General features: G+C 41.5%; 1 protein-coding gene across 1 annotated transcript; it reads left to right on the forward strand.

Moving 5' to 3' along the window:
* Window positions 1-624: 624 nt before the first annotated feature.
* LOC122944172 (NADP-dependent alcohol dehydrogenase-like) lies at window positions 625-18,477 on the forward strand. The gene is made up of 9 exons (XM_044302404.1): window positions 625-753; window positions 3,123-3,224; window positions 10,749-10,887; window positions 11,610-11,697; window positions 13,300-13,522; window positions 14,681-14,941; window positions 15,688-15,823; window positions 16,713-16,851; window positions 18,008-18,477. The coding sequence occupies exons 1-9, from the start codon at window positions 736-738 to the stop codon at window positions 18,030-18,032; spliced, it is 1,131 nt and encodes a 376-aa protein (XP_044158339.1). The 5' UTR covers window positions 625-735; the 3' UTR covers window positions 18,033-18,477.
* The last annotated feature ends 453 nt before the right edge of the window (window positions 18,478-18,930 follow it).

Raw genomic sequence — 18,930 nt, forward strand, 5'->3', positions numbered from 1 at the left:
TTTGCAGTTTGGATGTGGACCCATTCATCTCAATTGGGCTGAAAAAGATGCGGAAAGCACTCCGGCATCTGTAAGTCCGTTCCGCAGCCCGACATAAAAATAGAACATGTACTTGTGTTTTACGGACCTACAATTTGCAGACCACAAAAACGGATACATTGGTGTGCAAGAGAATGTAGCTCTGTCCACAAAACATCTGGTTGCCGCTTAGTAAATGTAACCTGCCAGCAACAATGAAACTGCAAACCACACTAAAAAGTACACAAGCACTTTATACACTTCACTTTTCTAGTGCTGCACATTTGACACATCACCCCCTAAATTTATTCCATCTACAGATCCGACCAAATTAGTAAATCTCTACATAAATGTCATGTATGTACCACATTATATTTTTTGGTGGGCAAATAAAGTGCAGAGTCATTTATGATCAGCTAAATTTCAAAGATAGAGTGCAGAATGTGAGTAATGTTTGAACTCATTTGCCCTGGTAATAATAATGCAGATTATGAAATATTAACTTGTAGCAAACAATACACTGAGTGATGCACGCTTTCTTTACACTGGATAGTAACGCTGCCAAAAATCCCGGCAATGCAGATATAAACCGCCTACTTTGTACAGTAGTGCTTTAGGCTGAGCTAAGGAAGTTTAGGGAGCGGCACTACTATAGTTGGAGCAGGACCGTATCTGTTCATAGAACACAGAACAGCTAATACTTCAACCGACATCAACATGAGCACCGCAGGAAAAGTATTACACTATTTCCATTATCATATTGCTTTGCTGGCATGCTGCTTTCTTCCCTTAGCTTATTGCCTTTCAGTAATGCTAGTTTGTTATTTGCGTTCTTTTTATGTTTTTTCAGTAGATGTGTAGGATTGCTGCCGTTTCAGCAAATACATTTGGCAGGTTTGGATGCCGATGATTTTTACTGGTTTGGCAGTGAGTCAGGCTGTTTTGATGAAAGGGGAGAAATGTTGCTTATGCTTTCATGAATATGTCATACAATGGGGGCGTTCTGAAGTTGACTGTTTTGCACGACTTTGTGCTAGTCCTTAGTACCCATGAGCTGTTTACAAGTCTGGACGATAAAAGAGTAGCCATGATGCAAATGCCTAAAATAATATTCTGTCTAGAAGGCAGTGCATACAGTTCCTTACGGTTGGGTTCACATGTGTAGAGAAAGAAAGGATAATGCAAAGATTGATCTATCTCTCTTGTATGCACTCCTGTGTTTGTCTCAAAACACCCTGACCAAAAAATACGTCCGTGATGCAGACCTAAGGGTACTTTCACACTAGTGACAGGGGACTCCGGCAGGCCGTTCGGATCCGTCCTGCTGCTAGTTCACGTGTGCCACCGGACTGCCACTCCGTCCCCATTGACTATAATGGAGGCAGAGTTCCGGTGTCAGCACGGCAGTGCATGCAGTAGTTTTAGTCCGGTCACCTCTCGGTGTGCGCTGCCGTGAACTAGCGGCAGGATGGATCCAACAGGCTGTTCACCTGCCGGGACAGCATTTAGGAGTCCCCTGCCGCTAGTGTGAAACTAGCCCTAGGTCACTTTCACACAGTGAGGGATCATGCACGCAAGCGTGTGCCCTGTGCCCGTATTGCAGACCACAGATCATATTGAATGGGTCCACAATCCACAAGATACAGCCTTTCTCAGAGCTCCTTTCAAAAATGAAAGGTGGAATCTGATTGGTTGCTCTGGGCAACTAAACCAGTTTTCCTTTACACCATTTTGAAAAATCTCCCCCAAAGTATAATCAACAGTTTTGTGCATCTTCTGTGTTTTGGACCTGCTCCTGGTTTTGGCTTACAAAGGCCTCTTTCAAAAGAGCATATTTGTAATCCATATATGATATGTATTTTGTTAACAAAAGAAAGATAAGTTTCAGCTCACCCACCGTCCTCTACAGCCGTGCACGGACGCCCCGGACCGGGGAGCAATCACGAATAAACAGCTTGGAAAGTCCAGCTAACGGGCCAGGAGTAAAATCCAATTTCTTTATCGTTTTCCTTTAAAATCCATAGGCGGACATATGATGGTCTACGCGTTTCGACTAAGCGTCTTAATCATGTTAATCATATTTTGTGTACCGCTGCTATTGTGAATGAATAGTGCCATTCACATGGGCGTACATTTTCCGTCAGTATCCGAAGCATGTTTCCAAGTACACCCATTATAGTCTATGGGAGTGCATCAAACATGCAGGAAGGAAAGAATATGCATGGAAATCCAGATGAGTTACTAAAGCAATACTGATGATAATACCTAAAAACTATGGGGCACATTTACTAAGATGGGCTTTTTACGCCGGTCTTGGTTTTTCCCTCTGCCCTGCCACTAGATACGTCTAATTTATGATGATGATACCAGCTTGAAAAATGGAGCATAAGTAACCCACGCCGATATGCGAATAATACTAGTATTGTGCTCAGTATTGGAGACCATACCTCCAGAAGGATATTGATACTTTGGAGAGAGTTCAGAGAAGAGCTACTAAACTGGTACATGGATTGCAGGATAAAACTTACCAGGAAAGATTAAAGGACCTTAACATGTATAGCTTGGAAGAAAGACGAGACAGAGGGGATATGATAGAAACTTTTAAATACATAAAGGGAATCAACAAGGTAAAAGAGGAGAGAATATTTAAAAGAAGAAAAACTGCCACAAGAGGACATCGTTTTAAATTAGAGGGGCAAAGGGTTAAAAATAATATCAGGAAGTATTACTTTACTGAGAGAGTAGTGGATGCATGGAATAGCCTTCCTGCAGAAGTGGTAGCTGCAAATACAGTGAAGGAGTTTAAGCATGCATGGGATAGGCATAAGGCCATCCTTCATATAAGATAGGGCCAGGGACTATTCATAGTATTCAGTATATTGGGCAGACTAGATGGGCCAAATGGTTCTTATCTGCCGACGCATTTTATGTTTCTAATACATTGACTATTTTCACAATCAAGAATATAATCTCGAATTCATGAATATATGACGAATATTCTACAAAATATTCGTGAAATATTGCGAATTTGAATATTGCCCCTGCCGCTCATTACTATTAATAATTACATGAACCATCACCAAAACAATGGTTTTATTTTGAAGGTCATTAAATGCAAGGCTGCTGTTGCCTGGGAACCTTGCAAGCCCCTTACCATCGAAGAGATTGAAGTTGCTCCACCAAAGGCTCATGAAGTTCGTGTAAAGGTAAGAGAACTGGACTTAAAATGTCTGATATTCACCTTGCTGAAAAAACTTTGAAATGTACATTATGCAAATAATATTTTTAATCCGTGGATTAAGGGTAGGTCCACACGTGATGAAAAAGAAACAGATTTTGTCACGGATTTGCCTCAGATTTCACCCCGTGCATTACAAAAGTAGTGAAAATAAAAGAACTGACTTACTTGCATTTAAAGGGGTTATTCACCCCCGGCAGACACCCACCGTGGCTGGACCTACGGAATCATACTTACCTAATCCTCGCCGCAGGCCCCTTTGTTCCCCTGGCTCCGCTAAAGATCTTGGGCCTCCCCACTTTTAGCATCTACTTTGACATGGGACACGTCACCACTACAGCCAGTCACTTGCTGCAGTGGCCACGTGACTCACGTCAAACATGATATTGACGCAGAGGAGCCGGAACACAGGGGTGGAATCGGGTGAGTATGATTCCCTCTGAAGATCCAGCCACGCTGGAGGGTCTGCCCATAAAGCCCTCAGGGGTAAATATCCTCTTTAAATTCTGCACCATAGGCCAATATCTGCATGGATTATTTTGCCTTCACTTGTGGACGAGATGTGTTAAAATCGCATCCTCTTTGCTGTAATACGCTGAGGACTTTCCACCTGCAAACCTGTACAGAAAATCTGGAGCATATCCACAACGTGTGAACATACACAGTATTTAGGTGATGCTGCATTTTGTGGCAGTTTTATTTTTTAATTTAGAATGTTTCGGGTATGGTGTTATACTGGCCCTTTCTCCATACACTAACACACAAAATGTTTAATATGATTGAAAAACGCATAAGAAATGTATTTGTGTTTGTGGTATTCTTCAACTGCACATTTTTTTTCATAAAACAGCACCTAGATGTTAATTTCATACTGATGACGTCTGGATAGGTCATCAGAATTTGATTGGTGGAGCTCAGGGGCATATTGGCCCTATCCTTACAGGGAAATGTCCAGGTGGGCTGATGCCCAGGAGCTGGCTAGTGACTGATTTTGGAGATGTATATTGTGCTGCTCGCAGTATTTTGTGATGGACTGTGGTATTTGGCTTGGTTGTGTCGGTATATTGTGCCACAATATGGTATTGCTGGCCCTACCTTTCATCAATTTGGACTCAACAACAAAACAGGGCCACTTTTAGTATTTTTTCCAAGGCCACTTTAAGTTCCCAGTCCTCCCCTGGTAGAGCTCCCACACCTGCAACCCCCGCCAATCAGATGTTTGAGAAGTCATTGGCGTTCGCAGTAGTGCTGCCACCTTCTCACAGGATAGCCTAGGCCGAAGACGACATGTTCATTGGTCAAATGGCCTAGATGCAGCTGAGACCTATTGAAGTGAATGGGGCTAAGCTGCAATACCAAGCACAGATACTATACAATGTATGGCGCTTGTGAGCAAAGAGAATGCCGCTGCACTTTTGTGAGCGCCAGCTCATCTGTGGGGTCCCGGGCAGGGGTGCACCACCAATGAGGCCAGGTGAGGCGATCGTCTCAGGCAGCACCAGGTAGGGTCAAGAGGGGGGGCAGCTGAAGGGCCATGGGCTGAAGAGAAGGAATTAGGTTAAGAAATTGGCAGTGGGGACGAGGAACGCTTTTTCAGTTTTTGCCTCAGGCAGCAGAAAGGCTAGGTGCACCCCTGGTCCCGGGTGTCGGACTGCCACTGATCAGATACTGATGACCTATTCAGAAGACAGATAATCAGTAAAAAAAAAGTCTCAGAAAACCGCTTTAAAGTCTATTGCAGATCATAGAATTCTTGTTTGCCTTTGCAAACACAGCAGATCCGAAGGAGAGATTTATGGCAAGTATTTGCTTTAACTGTTTGTGGCTAGAAAGAGCCACACAGGTTCTAGCCATACAGGTTCTGGCCACACAGGTTCTGGCCACCGAGCTCTGCCATGTGCATGTGTCCTAACTATGCCTCTACTCAAGTCACTAATGGTGTGCTGATGCTTTACAATTCCTGCTTCAACAAGTTCTTGGCAATAGGCCAGTATCTTGTAAAGGACAAGGTGTGTCTCCTTCGAGGCTGTAGTTCCGACAGTTAGGCACACAGTACTACATACTGACAGGATGTAAAGGAAAGCTGGTGCACATTGTTTTTTGTTTCTAGCCAGCTAGCCATAAGTGAACCGCCTTCCTGCTGTGACGTATTACTATGCCTTAGGGCTCTTGCACACAAACGTTTTTTCATTCCCTTTGCGTTCTGTTTTTTTACATTCATTTCAATGGGTCTGAAAAAAAAAAAAAGTACTCTGTATGCATTCCGTTTCCGTATTTCCGTTCCCTTCAAAAATAGAACTTGTCCTATTATTGTCCGCATAATGGGCAAGGATGGAACAGTACTATCAGGGGCCAGCTGTTCCGTTCTGCAAAAAAACGGAATACACACTGACATCATCCGTATTTTTTGCGGATCCGTTTTTTGCCGACCGCAAAATACTGAAAAAGCCATACGGTCGTGTGCAATAGGCCTGATTTGCATGCCAGTGATTTGGTCAGTGATTGTGAGCCAAAAGCAAGAGTGGAGCTACACAGGTATAAGGGAAAGATCTGCACCAGTTCTGTGTTTAGAGCCGCAACTGGTTTTGGCTTAAATTCACTGAAGGAAATCACTGACCGAACACTGACTGCATTACTCTGCAGTACAGGAAGGGGTTAAAGAAATAATGTAATTACAGGCTGGTGAAGAGATCACCTGATGACCCAGGGATCGGCTTCTCTTGCCTACAGTGATTGGCTGTTATCACCAAGGAGAACCAGGGACAGATGTTTTAAAACTTTCACCAAAAGGAAATGAAGTGTCCCTATGTCATACTTGGTTGGCATCTCAGCCAAGGCCACTTTACACAAGTCACTCTTTGTATTCTGTCTCCAAGCTTTGCTGTTTTCATTTCAGAACTCTTTGCATAACCTGGAAGTCTTTACCCGTTCATTATACACCCAGTATACAGAAGATTGTATCTCAGGATACCAAAATAACTATTGATCTTGCACATTCCTCTGAACTACTGGCCACCTCGAAATCCAGGCCTTTGTCTTAAAGGACTCTAATAACTACTACTATCATGTCTGCATACACAGACCCCTGTCTATATGCTGTACTAGAAGGTCTCCAGTGAGCAATGCCCCCTCTATGTGCCAGTATTATGAAAGTATCAATGTGTTTTTGCCAAAATACTGTACACTCATGAAAACTCAGGCTTTCAACGATATTCTGTTGAATGTCTTTACACGGTCACATCTTTTACATATTTACTTTGCCTTCTGTATTATCATTATTTTTATAATGTTGAGATTGATAGTAGTCGTTGCCATGTTATGATGTAATCACCAAGCTATGTTTTCCCGAGATATTAATATAAGTAAGATATGCATCCCTCCAGTTCAGCCTGTTATCCTGCAGAGTTGATCCAGAAGAAGGCTAAAAAAATAAAACACATGGCAGAAGCCAATTTTCCTAATTTTAGGGAAAAAAAATCCTTCTTGAATCCAAAACAGGCAATCAAAAGAAATCTCTGGATCAATGACCCACTTACAGTAATCTAGTAAAGATAATGCGTAATATTGTTACTCTCAAGGTTCCTTTGTAATTCATTTAGTGAATTCACCATCACCTTCTTCTCTGACCGAGAGTTCCATGGTCTCAATGCTCTTACATAGCATAGCGTTGAGTATTAAAACTGAAGATCATGGCAGAAATCTCCGTATACTTCTTACATACAGTACAGACCAAAAGTTTGGACACACCTTCTAATTCAGAGTTTTCTTTATTTTCATGACTATGAAAATTGTAGATTCACACTGAAGGCATTAAAACTATGAATTAACACATGTGGAATTATATACATAACAAAAAAGTGTGAAACAACTGAAAATATGTAATATTCTAGGTTCTTCAAAGTAGCCACCTTTTGCTTTGATTACTGCTTTGCACACTCTTGGCATTCTCTTGATGAGCTTCAAGAGGTAGTCACCTGAAATGGTCTTCCAACAGTCTTGAAGGAGTTCCCAGAGATGCTTAGCACTTGTTGGCCCTTTTGCCTTAACTCTGCGGTCCAGCTCACCCCAAACCATCTCGATTTGGTTCAGGTCCGGTGACTGTGAAGGCCAGGTCATCTGGCGCAGCACCCCATCACGCTCCTTCATGGTCAAATAGCCCTTACACAGCCTGGAGGTGTGTTTGGGGTCATTGTCCTGTTGACAAATAAATGATGGTCCAACTAAACGCAAACCGGATGGAATAGCATGCCACTGCACGATGCTGTGGTAGCCATGCTGGTTCAGTATGCCTTCAATTTTGAATAAATCCCCAACAGTGTCACCAGCAAAGCACCCCCACACCATCACACCTCCTCCTCCATGCTTCACGGTGGGAACCAGGCATGTAGAGTCCATCCGTTCACCTTTTCTGCGTCAAACAAAGGCACGGTGGTTGGAACCAAAGATCTCAAATTTGGACTAATCAGACCAAAGCACAGATTTCCACTGGTCTAATGTCCATTCCTTGTCTTCTTTAGCCCAAACAAGTCTCTTCTGCTTGTTGCTTGTCCTTAGCAGTGGTTTCCTAGCAGATATTCTACCATGAAGACCTGATTCACACAGTCTCCTCTTAACAGTTGCTCTAGAGATGTGTCTGCTGCTAGAACTCTGTGTGGCATTGACCTGGTCTCTAATCTGAGCTGCTGTTAACCTGCGATTTCTGAGGCTGGTGACTCGGATGAACCTTATCCTCCGCAGCAGAGGTGACTCTTGGTCTTCCTTTCCTGGGGCGGTCCGCATGTGAGCCAGTTTCTTTGTAGCGCTTGATGGTTTTTGTGACTGCACTTGGGGACACTTTCAAAGTTTTCCCAATTTTTCAGACTGACTGACCTTCATTTCTTAAAGTAATGATGGCCACTCGTTTTTCTTTACTTAGCTGCTTTTTTCTTGCCATAATACAAATTCGAACAGTCTATTCAGTAGGACTATCAGCTGTGTATCCACCTGACTTCTCCACAAGGCAACTGATGGTCCCAACCCCATTTATAAGGCAAGAAATCCCACTTAATAAACCTGACAGGGCACACCTGTGAAGTGAAAACCATTTCAGGCGACTACCTCTTGAAGCTCATCAAGAGAATGCCAAGAGTGTGCAAAGCAGTAATCAAAGCAAAAGGTGGCTACTTTGAAGAACCTAAAATATGACATATTTTCAGTTGTTTCTCACTTTTTTGTTATGTATATAATTCCACATGTGTTAATTCATAGTTTTGATGCCTTCAGTGTGAATCTACAATTTTCATAATCATGAAAATAAAGAAAACTCTTTGAATGAGAAGGTGTGTCCAAACTTTTGGTCTGTACTGTATATTGAAAAACATGATCACTTTTCTAAACTAAAACCCCCAAATTTGATAATCTTTCTGAGAACTGCAGTCTACCCATGCCATAAAAATTTAGGTCAAAACCTCGTAGTCTAGAAATTTTGGTGGTCTGGTAAGCATTGAAAATAGTAACCACAAACTTCCAGCAAAAGTCAAACCAACAAGAGATGGGTTCATCACAGCTGCTACTTTGCTCTAACAATTAATAGGGATCACATGGGTTAAACTCCCACCAATTTGAATGTTGACGACCCCTTTAGGTGTACATTATATGTTGAGTAACATAGTAACTATTTTACTATATACCTCATAGTGATTTAGAGTTGCATTCATGACTTGATTGGACATGATAGACTTGTGCTCTGAAACCTATCAACTATGTAACTGTGACTAAAGGTAATTTTAGCATTTTGCTGGTTTTCAGTTAACAGAAGGCAATATATTGTTGGAAAAAGTGACATTTTACGTGGTTACAGATAATCCATTAGTTCATGTGTCCCAGAGGGCAACCTTACAATCTTACAGGCATTAGCGTGTACTAAGGAATGGAAAAAAAACGGAAAATAAATCATCAACACAAAATCAATATAGCAAATATTTAAGTTAAACCCCTTTGTATCCTGAAACTGTGACAAGTTGTCAGAATCGAGATCACATTAAAGTGCAGAGATAGCGGCAGCTGCAGAGAGAGCGGAGCCTCTAGGAGTAACATCAACGCCTCCTTTGCTCCTATTGACTTTTTTGCATATTTTAAAACATCATTTTTCTCATCTATACGGGTACATATGAACATGGACCCAACACATTACCATATGAGTCATTTATTCCAAATTTACATGACAAATGGGCAATATACTCACAGTGCTGATGTTAATGCTAGAGGTGGTTTTGAACTCTGCAGCTATGGAGTCAGCAGAGCATTGTCAAATCTTGCACACTATGCTCTGCAGTACTACGACCATGTTCTGTCATTTTACATGGTCTGCCACCTTGTGGCTGAGTTGCTGGGGTTGCTGAACCTTCCTTCTATGTTGCAATAGTACCACTCACAGGTTATCATGGATTAGGATAGAAGAAATTACACAAACGGACTTGTTACAATGGTGGCGTCCTATTACAGTATCATTCTTGAGTCCAGGGAGCTCTTTAGAATGATCCACTTTTTTCACAAGTGTTTGGAAAGGCAGACTGCATGTGCTGGATTTTATACACCTGTGGTAATGGGAATAAATGAAACACCCGAACTCAATGAGCAAGAATGGTGTCCTGATCATGTAACAGAAATACAGCAAATTACATTAAAATGAGTCAAGATAAATCTGGCGTGTGTATATATTTTTACAATTCATGCTGTCGTTTCATACTGTTTTAGGGTGCATTCACACGACCGTAGGTGTTTTGCCGTCCACAGATTGCGGATCCGCAAAACATGGATATCGGCCGTGTGCGTTCCGCAATTTGCGTACCGCACATGGCCAGTGCTATATAGATAATGCCTAAGCTTGTACGCGGTTGCGGACAAGAATAGGACATGCTCTATCTTTTTGGCGGATCCACGGAACGGAACAACGGATGCGGACAGCATCTGCATCTTTTGCGGCCCCATTGAATTGCGGCCCAAATTTGCGGAACGGATGCGGATCCATTTATACTGGAGTGTGAATGCACCCTTATTCTGAGCTGTGTAGTAAGCCCCTGGGGAGGCTTTATAATTTGGAATTCTGAATGAGAAAAAATGATGGATGGATCTTTTTAAAATGCATTAATAATACATCAGCCCAGAATTTCACCAATTTAGGCTGAAGGGGCATTCTCATGAAGACAACTATTGTTCATATACCTGACTATGGACATAATAGGGGAGCGGGATCCCACTCTATGAGCAAGAATGGATATCTGGATAGTTGCATGTGACACTACATTTCCCTGGCTGTTCATGGAACCAAACTGAAAGGAGCTATCCTACTAAGCAACTTTATCTTCAATGTGAAGTTTTAGAATGAAGTCTTAGATATTACAAGGTGTGTTGTCCAAAAAAGATCTGTGTCAGACTTGTCCGGTCTGTGCTGTTGTTCACCACAGGTTTCTAAAAATGGTAAAATAGTTTGTATTTTTTCCATTGTACACAGATAATTTCTTCTGGTATTTGCGGATCTGATAACAGTGCACTTAATGGAATAATAGCAACCAAGTTTCCAGTGATCTTGGGTCATGAAGCTGTTGGAGTGGTTGAAAGCATTGGTCAGGGAGTCACCATTGTTAAACCAGGTGGGTCAGAAGTAATGTGTTGTACTGAAGCTAATATATGCATATGGCAGAGCAATAACATCATTGTGGTTGTGGTTTTCATTGACACTGATCAACAGGAATAAGTGTAAACTATAGTAAATCTGGAGGGCTGCGGAGTCCCCTCGTTCTAAGCCCTGCTCACTTTACTCACTTTTAAAAAAGTGACGAGAAGTGAAAAGTGGTAAATTATTGTGCAATTATAGTGTGCGCCACAATTTGTGCCTTTTTTACGCCACAATAGGAAACGCCCCTCAGTGTGATCCTCAGACAGCCTGCTAGAGGCCTACACCCTCTAAATATTAGACCGCCTTAGTAAATGGGGCACACTGATTTGCAGATTTTTTCTTCTCCCAAGCTGCTGTTCTTTTGAAGATGGCAGCAAGTCATCCTCTAGGATTTCTGTGTTTTGTACTGCAATCATTTTATCCTCTGCCTTCAAAAGTGTTCCATAGCTGATGATCAGGATTAGATTCATACGATGTGTTGATTGTTGTTGCGACTTTGTTAGAGGCATTGGGATTCAATATTGTGACGCAATAAAATAAGAAAAAGGGCTGAAACTTGCTAAATATTCAATAATAGTGTAAACAGTGCACAACCTGATGCAAAATGTAAGACGATCAAAACCACTGCAATGATCTTCATTACCATTGTCCAGTAATGAACATATGCTAAGACTGTCTCCATTGTGTTCTTCATAGGCGACAAAGTCATCCCGCTGTTTGTCCCACAATGTGGATCCTGCAGAAGTTGCAAAACCGCAAACTGTAACCTGTGTGAAAAATTTGAGTAGGTTTATTGTGTATAAAATGTGTACGACTATAAGTGACGTTACCCCATTGAATAGTATTCTTGGGTTATAACTACACTTTTGCTTGCTTCAATTTAATGCACATCAGCATCAGTTTCTGCCACTGAAATCAATAGAATATGTTGACTGATCAATTGTTTCACAAAAACATACTACATACAATGCTAATGTGGATGTGCCCTTAAAGAGCACCCGTCACTTCCCCTGACTTGTCAATTTATAGTAAATACTTGAATTCTTCATGAAAAGCCAATTATAGAGTATATTTACAGGGCGTTACCAGTTCGGGGTCTGTCCCTACACAGCACTGACTGGGCAGTGTCAGACTGTGTTGGGACATGCCTAGTTGTCACTTCATACATAAATATACAGGAGAAATAACACCGGAATGACTCAGTCCAGATAAACTAGAACCAATAGTACATGGGAAATGCAAGTCTTTTCTCAAACAGACACTTCAGGAGAGGTGATTTGTCCTCTTTACATAGTAGTAAAATTCATGAAGGAGTGTTTGTGCAGATCTGGCTAAAATAGAGGAAATGCAAATAAGCTCTTATATAACGCCATGTCCAAATGCCACTGTATCTTTCTAATGCTGAGTAAGAAATAGCACAGCACAGTTACACACTGCAGAGATCCATGACATCTGAGTAATCTACTTTCCCTGCATCCATGACTTGTAAAGGAGTAAGGGTGGGTTCACACTAGCGTTATGAAGTCCATTATGGCTTTCCGTTATAACAGGGTTTTAACGGAACATAACGGCATCGATAGGATGGAATGCAAAATGGAAGCCTTTAAGAGGCCTTCCGTTTTGCTCCGTCCTAATAGAAGTTTGCTTTCCGTCTTGCATAACGGGAACAAGACGGATCAGTTTTTATTCCCATAGACTTCTATTAGGATGGAGAGCAAACGGAATGCCTTTTAATGGCGTCCGTTTTGCATTCCGTCATAATGCAAGTCTATGGGCAGCAAAACTGATCCACCACTCCGCCTTATGCATTCCACTATGTTCCGTTATAACCCTGCTATAACGGAAAGCCATAATGGACTCCATAACGCTAGTGTGAACCCACCCAAATTATTAGAAAAACATGCATTAAAAGGGGATAGGTAGACTATTCCTTTAAGACACCGGCTTGTTTGATGGACATGGCATTCATTCTTCTGATGAATACAATGCTTTGTGTTTGCTTTCCTTTTTTACTTGCCAGATTTATGAATGTAATATTAAGGGTGATCTGAAAGTCCACATCTAAGTTTAAAATATTAGAACTTTGTTAAAGGGGCATTCAGATTTTGGCAACTAAAGAGTCTTTATTGCACAATGAATAGCTCTACTAATTTTCGAATATACTGCCTGTATCAATTCCATATGGTTGATGGTAAGCAGGGCTTTTGGAGAACCATGAGGAACTGATCCACAAAGTACCGTATATTGGAAAACGTCACACCATTTTGCAATACAAAGAGTTTTATTTGTTGAAACCAGAATATTCCTCTTTTAATGTCAGTTCTTTAGATGATTATCACAGGGAATATTTCTTCTTCTTTTTTTTTCCGATCTTCTCTCCTAATAGGTTTGGGTTTTCTGCCCTCTCAGGAGTGATGGCAGATGGGACAACTAGGTTTACCTGTAAAGGCAAGCCAATATATCAGTATGCCAGCACAAGCACATTTACTGAATACACGGTTTTGTCTGACATTTGCGTTGCCAAAGTGAATTGCCATGCCCCTGTTGAAGTTTGTCTTATAGGCTGTGGATTTGCAACTGGGTATGGTGGAGCTGTAAACACAGCTAAGGTAAGAATTTTAATAGACACATTTTATTTCATAAAAACTGTTTGTATGCTACGGAAATGTGAGGATCATATGCTATAAGGACCATCTTTTGACATACATCAGTCCAACAGAAGTGTTTTTGTGTCTGTAAAGAATAAATCAAGGCAACTGGACTTACTTTAGATTTCTCGAAAACGTTTCACTCGTTCTTCCAATGAACTTCCTCAATTCTGAGTGACTGTACAAGAATTCTATGGGAATAAATATGTAACTGAATCAACATCTGGTAATTATACCCAGCATGGGGTCAGAGGTCATTATACCCAGCATGGGGTCAAATGTGTTGATCCCATTATCCTAATTGGAGTCAGTAGGTGATAAAGACTTCCCAGAAAAAGGTGTCAAGACAGCATTATATGTGGCAGACAATAGATGTCTAACCCCCCACCTCTATTCAAGCTTGGCTTCTCCAAGAGGCGGCGGGAGGGGGGGGGGGGGGGTTAGACATCTATTGTCTGCCACATACAATGCTGTCTTGACACCTTTTTCTGGGAGGTCATTATCACCTACTGACTCCAATTAGGATAATAGAATCAACACCTTTGAACCCATGGTGGGTATAATTACCAGATGTTGATTCAGTTACATATTTATTCCCAGAGAATTTTTGTACAGTCACTCAGAATTGAGAAAGCTTGTTGGAAGAACAAGTGAAACGTTTTCAAGAAATCTACAGTAAGTCCAGTTGCCTTGATTTATTCTTTACAGATATGGCATGACCTGGATAAATGAGAACCTTCACAGACAGAAGTCTTTTTGGACACATACAGTCAAGATACTTCTTTTTTTTATATATACTGCCTGATGTATAATATGTATTTTTGCATGTAAGGAGGAAACAAGCAGAAGGGTAGAAGAGAAGGAAGAAATGTTCAAGCCAAACATGACTTATGGCATCAAATACCGGTACACAATGGTAAATGGCTCTGTTGTGTGCCTGAGAACTATGGTATTAGGAAGAGTAGAGGGCATAAGTACCTACTAACTAGTTGTAGAGCAAGAAAACAAAAGTGATTCTAGCTGAACACATGAACCCACTTACTCCTTACATTCCTATCTAAATATACATTTCCAATATCATTAAATGTTTCAAATTATCTGTTATTTTCCCCTTCTCAGGTGACAAAGGGCTCTACCTGTGCTGTATTTGGTTTGGGAGGTGTTGGCTTTTCAGCAATAGCAGGATGCAAAGATGCAGGAGCCTCACGAATCATTGGAGTAGGTACACATAAAGACAAGTATCCAAAAGCCATCCAAATGGGTGCCACTGAGTGCATAAACCCAAAGGATTACAAGAAACCCGTTCATGAGGTCATTTGTGAGATGACTGATGGAGGAGTAGACTTTGCCATTGAATGTGCAGGATACATTGACACCATGGTAAGTAGAAAATAGCATGACGAAGAAATGGTGTGATGAAGAACTACCTGCTTTTCATATTCCACACTCACAGGTCAATCAATACAAGACATGAACATTTCTATAAGGTCAAATATATTCTTATACTTATCAAATAAAGGCGCTTTTACATGATGATTGAAAATGAACATTCGAGCATATGTTTATTCGCCTGACTATAGCCTCATGTAATCATGCTCCAGATCAGTCAACAAATGAGCATGTTTGTTGGCGGGTTATATCTTATATGGGGCATTAAAAATAAGAAATTGTTGGCAGCACACCCCATCATGTATATAGGGGATGCGCTGACATCAAATGCAAACGGTATGAGGGTGAATGTGTGGGGATCACATTAAAGGGGTTATCCAGGAATTGACCTGCCACTATACGATGTACGGCACTGTGCTTGGACAGCTGTTGGGAGCACCAGGGAGTGCAGTGGCTCCCTGAAACAGCTAATCAGTGGGGGTGTCAGAACTAGGACCCCGGCCAACGTGATAATGATGACTTATCCTGAAGATAGGATTATTATCTTTACCCAGATAACCCTTTTCTGGATTGTTTATTCCCATGCTAATTCTAATTGGCACATGTACAGGGCACGCAATGAGTACTGATCAACATGGTATATTGTAGATAGACGCTCGTTAACAGGCAGAAAATCTAACTGTGTAAAAGGTCCCTTAAAAACATAATACCATTGATTGTCTACATTTTGTTTTTAGATGACTGCTCTTCGATCCACGTACCTAAGTAACGGGGTTGCTGTGATCCTAGGTGTGGCATCTCCTACAGAGACACTTAACTTGAGTCCAGGTTTGCTTCTCACAGGACGTTCACTGAAAGGATCTATATATGGAGGTAAGGTATTTGAAAAGTCATCTATGACATGTAATATGAGAACGTCCTGAATCCACTAGAGGGAGAGTTGCGGCCTGTTGGTGGCTTTGCACTGCAGCTAATAGATTAGATTGGCATGTGGGGACATAAACATGGGACCTGTCCTGATCAGACAACCCCTTTATGTTGGATTCATCAATTTCAATTCAGGAAGGGGTATCTTTATCCTAGTTTCTGTCTATACCCAAACTGTCCTCTGTAAAGGTTTTACCTAAGCACAAGCTGGTTATGTATATGTAAACTGGAAGCGCCATCATGGTGAAAAAATAAATAAAAAATATTAAAAATTAAACATAATATAAATCTAGCATTACAAAGATGGAAAACCTTATGCGGAGTATCCAAATATGCAATTCAACTGACTATGCTTTAGGAAACATTTGGCTATTGCCATTCTAGTGGTTTGTAAAGGTGCATTTCTGCTGCATGATACCCTGCTCTACCTCCTTTTGGCAGCAGCTAGTTTACTTCCCACTGTGGATATGGTACTGTAGCTGGTAGCAGTGTAATGAACATTCTCTCAGGCCAATTACTAGTCAGCAGTGTGGTCAAGTGACCTTCATGGTACTGGCGTAACACACTTTGAACCTCCTTTGATATAGCACCAAAAAAGCACCATTTACTATCTGCAACACTGGACTAGTGGAAAAGAGGGTAGAGTCAGGCAAAATTGAGCCTTTTATGTGAAGTGGAAAAGAGGCTAAAGATACCCTTTATAAGGAAAAAATATCCATGTATGTGAGCCTCAAACTATAGAAATGGGTGTAACTCATACATTGGGTTAAGCATGATATGTTACCGATAATTAATAATCCAGAAAATACATTTAAAACTATATTTATTTGCACAGGCTACAAGGGTGTGACTGATATCCCAAAACTGGTGGAACAGTATATGAATAAAAAAATCAGCCTGGACCACTTGATTAGCAAGCACTTAAAACTGGATCAAATCAATGAAGCATTTGAACTGATACGCAATGGGTCAGGGTGAGTACGTTAAAATTAACAAAAGTATACACAAATGAGTACTAGATGGACAGATAGAGCTATATAATCTCAATATCTGTGGAGCATCATGAAGTATAGGGTATACATGGGAGTCACTGTAAGGCTGCCACTTTGAGGACTAAGAGTCCATTCACACGTCCACAAAAGGGTCAGCACCCTTTCCGCAATTTTGCGGAACGGTGCAAACCCATTCATTCTCTATGAGCCCGGACGCGAAGTGGAGAGCAAACGATTTGCTCTCTGCTTCCGCATTTGCGGAGCGCGGACCCGACATTCCGGGTTTCGGCCCCGAACTTCCGGATCCGCAACACACCATGGATGTGTGAATTGACCCTAATATGGGGTTTTAGCACTTAGAATTCTACTTTGAATATTGGGGGTCGGATCAAAACCTTGGATATATCACTATGACATATCAAAGTTTGGCTCCATGCCATCTCCAATTCTGAAAATGGAGGGGACGAGCCCCACTATTTTATTTTACTTATTTTTTATTAGATAAATATATTTAAACACAAACCTTGCAGTTTTAGACATTGGTTAAAGGGGATGAGTTCACTTTTTATTTCCATCATCATTTTTTTTTTTCACCATATGCTGGTAGCCTAACTTGCTGTGCCATCCCAAACTCCCTCCGATCTAGCGCCACCACTCTGTCCTTTCTGTCAGACTACAGCCAGGACATATTGGCTTTGGCTGCAGCAGTACATGGTACAAAAACACTGAGGCCAGTGATTGGCTGCAGTGGTATAAGGCTGCAGCGAATACACTATTTCATAGCGGCAGCCCAGGGGAGAGGACAGAGCCGCTGTGCTGGATTGGAGGAGGCTTGGTAAAGTATTTTTATTATTTAAACAACTCAACAACTTGGAACAACTAGAAAACAGCTCAAACAAACCCCTTTAATCTCAGTGAAGCGCATAATGACATAAGATGTTCATTAAACTTCTGCATTGATTGGTTTCCAAGAGTGTATCATGAAGTACTACAAGCCTAAATAGCATTCCTTGCTCACGGATTGCAAAGCAGCAACAATGATGTGCTCTTTTCAGATAACTTTTGACCCCCCTCTAACAGGGGTCGCATACATTGATTGTACAATCTATAATTATTTTCTCCTTCTTTCTTGTTTCAGAATTCGGAGTATTATGATCTACTAATCATACTGCAACCAGACTAAGGAACCTTCATTCTTCAGATGCATTTCCAGCTTATGTTTAATGATGTCGTCGTACTATTTTGGATAGACAGACACTAGAGGGCTCTTGTGCAATGGTATAGGGGCCTCTGGACCTCCTATAGCTCATGACAGAGCACTACTAGTTCATATGATTCATGACACCCATTAACTCACTCCCTCTCATACACTCTGATAAATAGTAGGAATATGTGTTATAATGGGGCCTCCGTACTTACTGGACCCCTTTGCAGTAGCACAGGTTGCAGGTACGGTATGCCATCTGCTGATTTGCATGTGTACGCACATTTCTATATCTGATGTAAAATGTTTTCTGTACATGGTGGAAGAATCATTTCATGAAAATACAGGCTTTCATTCAATCTCTATTCTAATACTGTTATTTCAATAAATTCTGGCACAAATAATTGTTGTCGATTTAATTTATCACCAATTATCTGTGGAAAGCAATAAAAAAAAAAGTTACCCTAGCTCAAGTATACACCTTTAGGCCTCTTTCACACTGGCGTGTGCTGCCCATTGCAGTATTGCGGCCCGTAATACCTGAGCACAGTCCATGGGTCAGCGCAGCGGATCGCGGACCCATTCACTTGAATGGGTCCGCGATCTGGCCGTTCCGCAAAAAGATAGGACATGTTCTATCTATTTGCGGAACGGAAGTACGGGACGAAACACCACGGAAGCACTCCGCATCTCCGGATTTGCAGGACCCATTCAAGTGAATGGGTCATCATCCGTGATGCGGAATGCCCACGGAACGGCACCCGTGTATTGCAGAGCCGCAAATGCGGGCCGCAATACGGCAATGGGCCGCACACGCCAGTGTAAAAGAGTTGCATTAACCACTTCACATCCAGGCC

The sequence above is a fragment of the Bufo gargarizans genome, chromosome 1, assembly GCF_014858855.1.
Source record: "Bufo gargarizans isolate SCDJY-AF-19 chromosome 1, ASM1485885v1, whole genome shotgun sequence".
Taxonomy (NCBI): domain Eukaryota; kingdom Metazoa; phylum Chordata; class Amphibia; order Anura; family Bufonidae; genus Bufo; species Bufo gargarizans.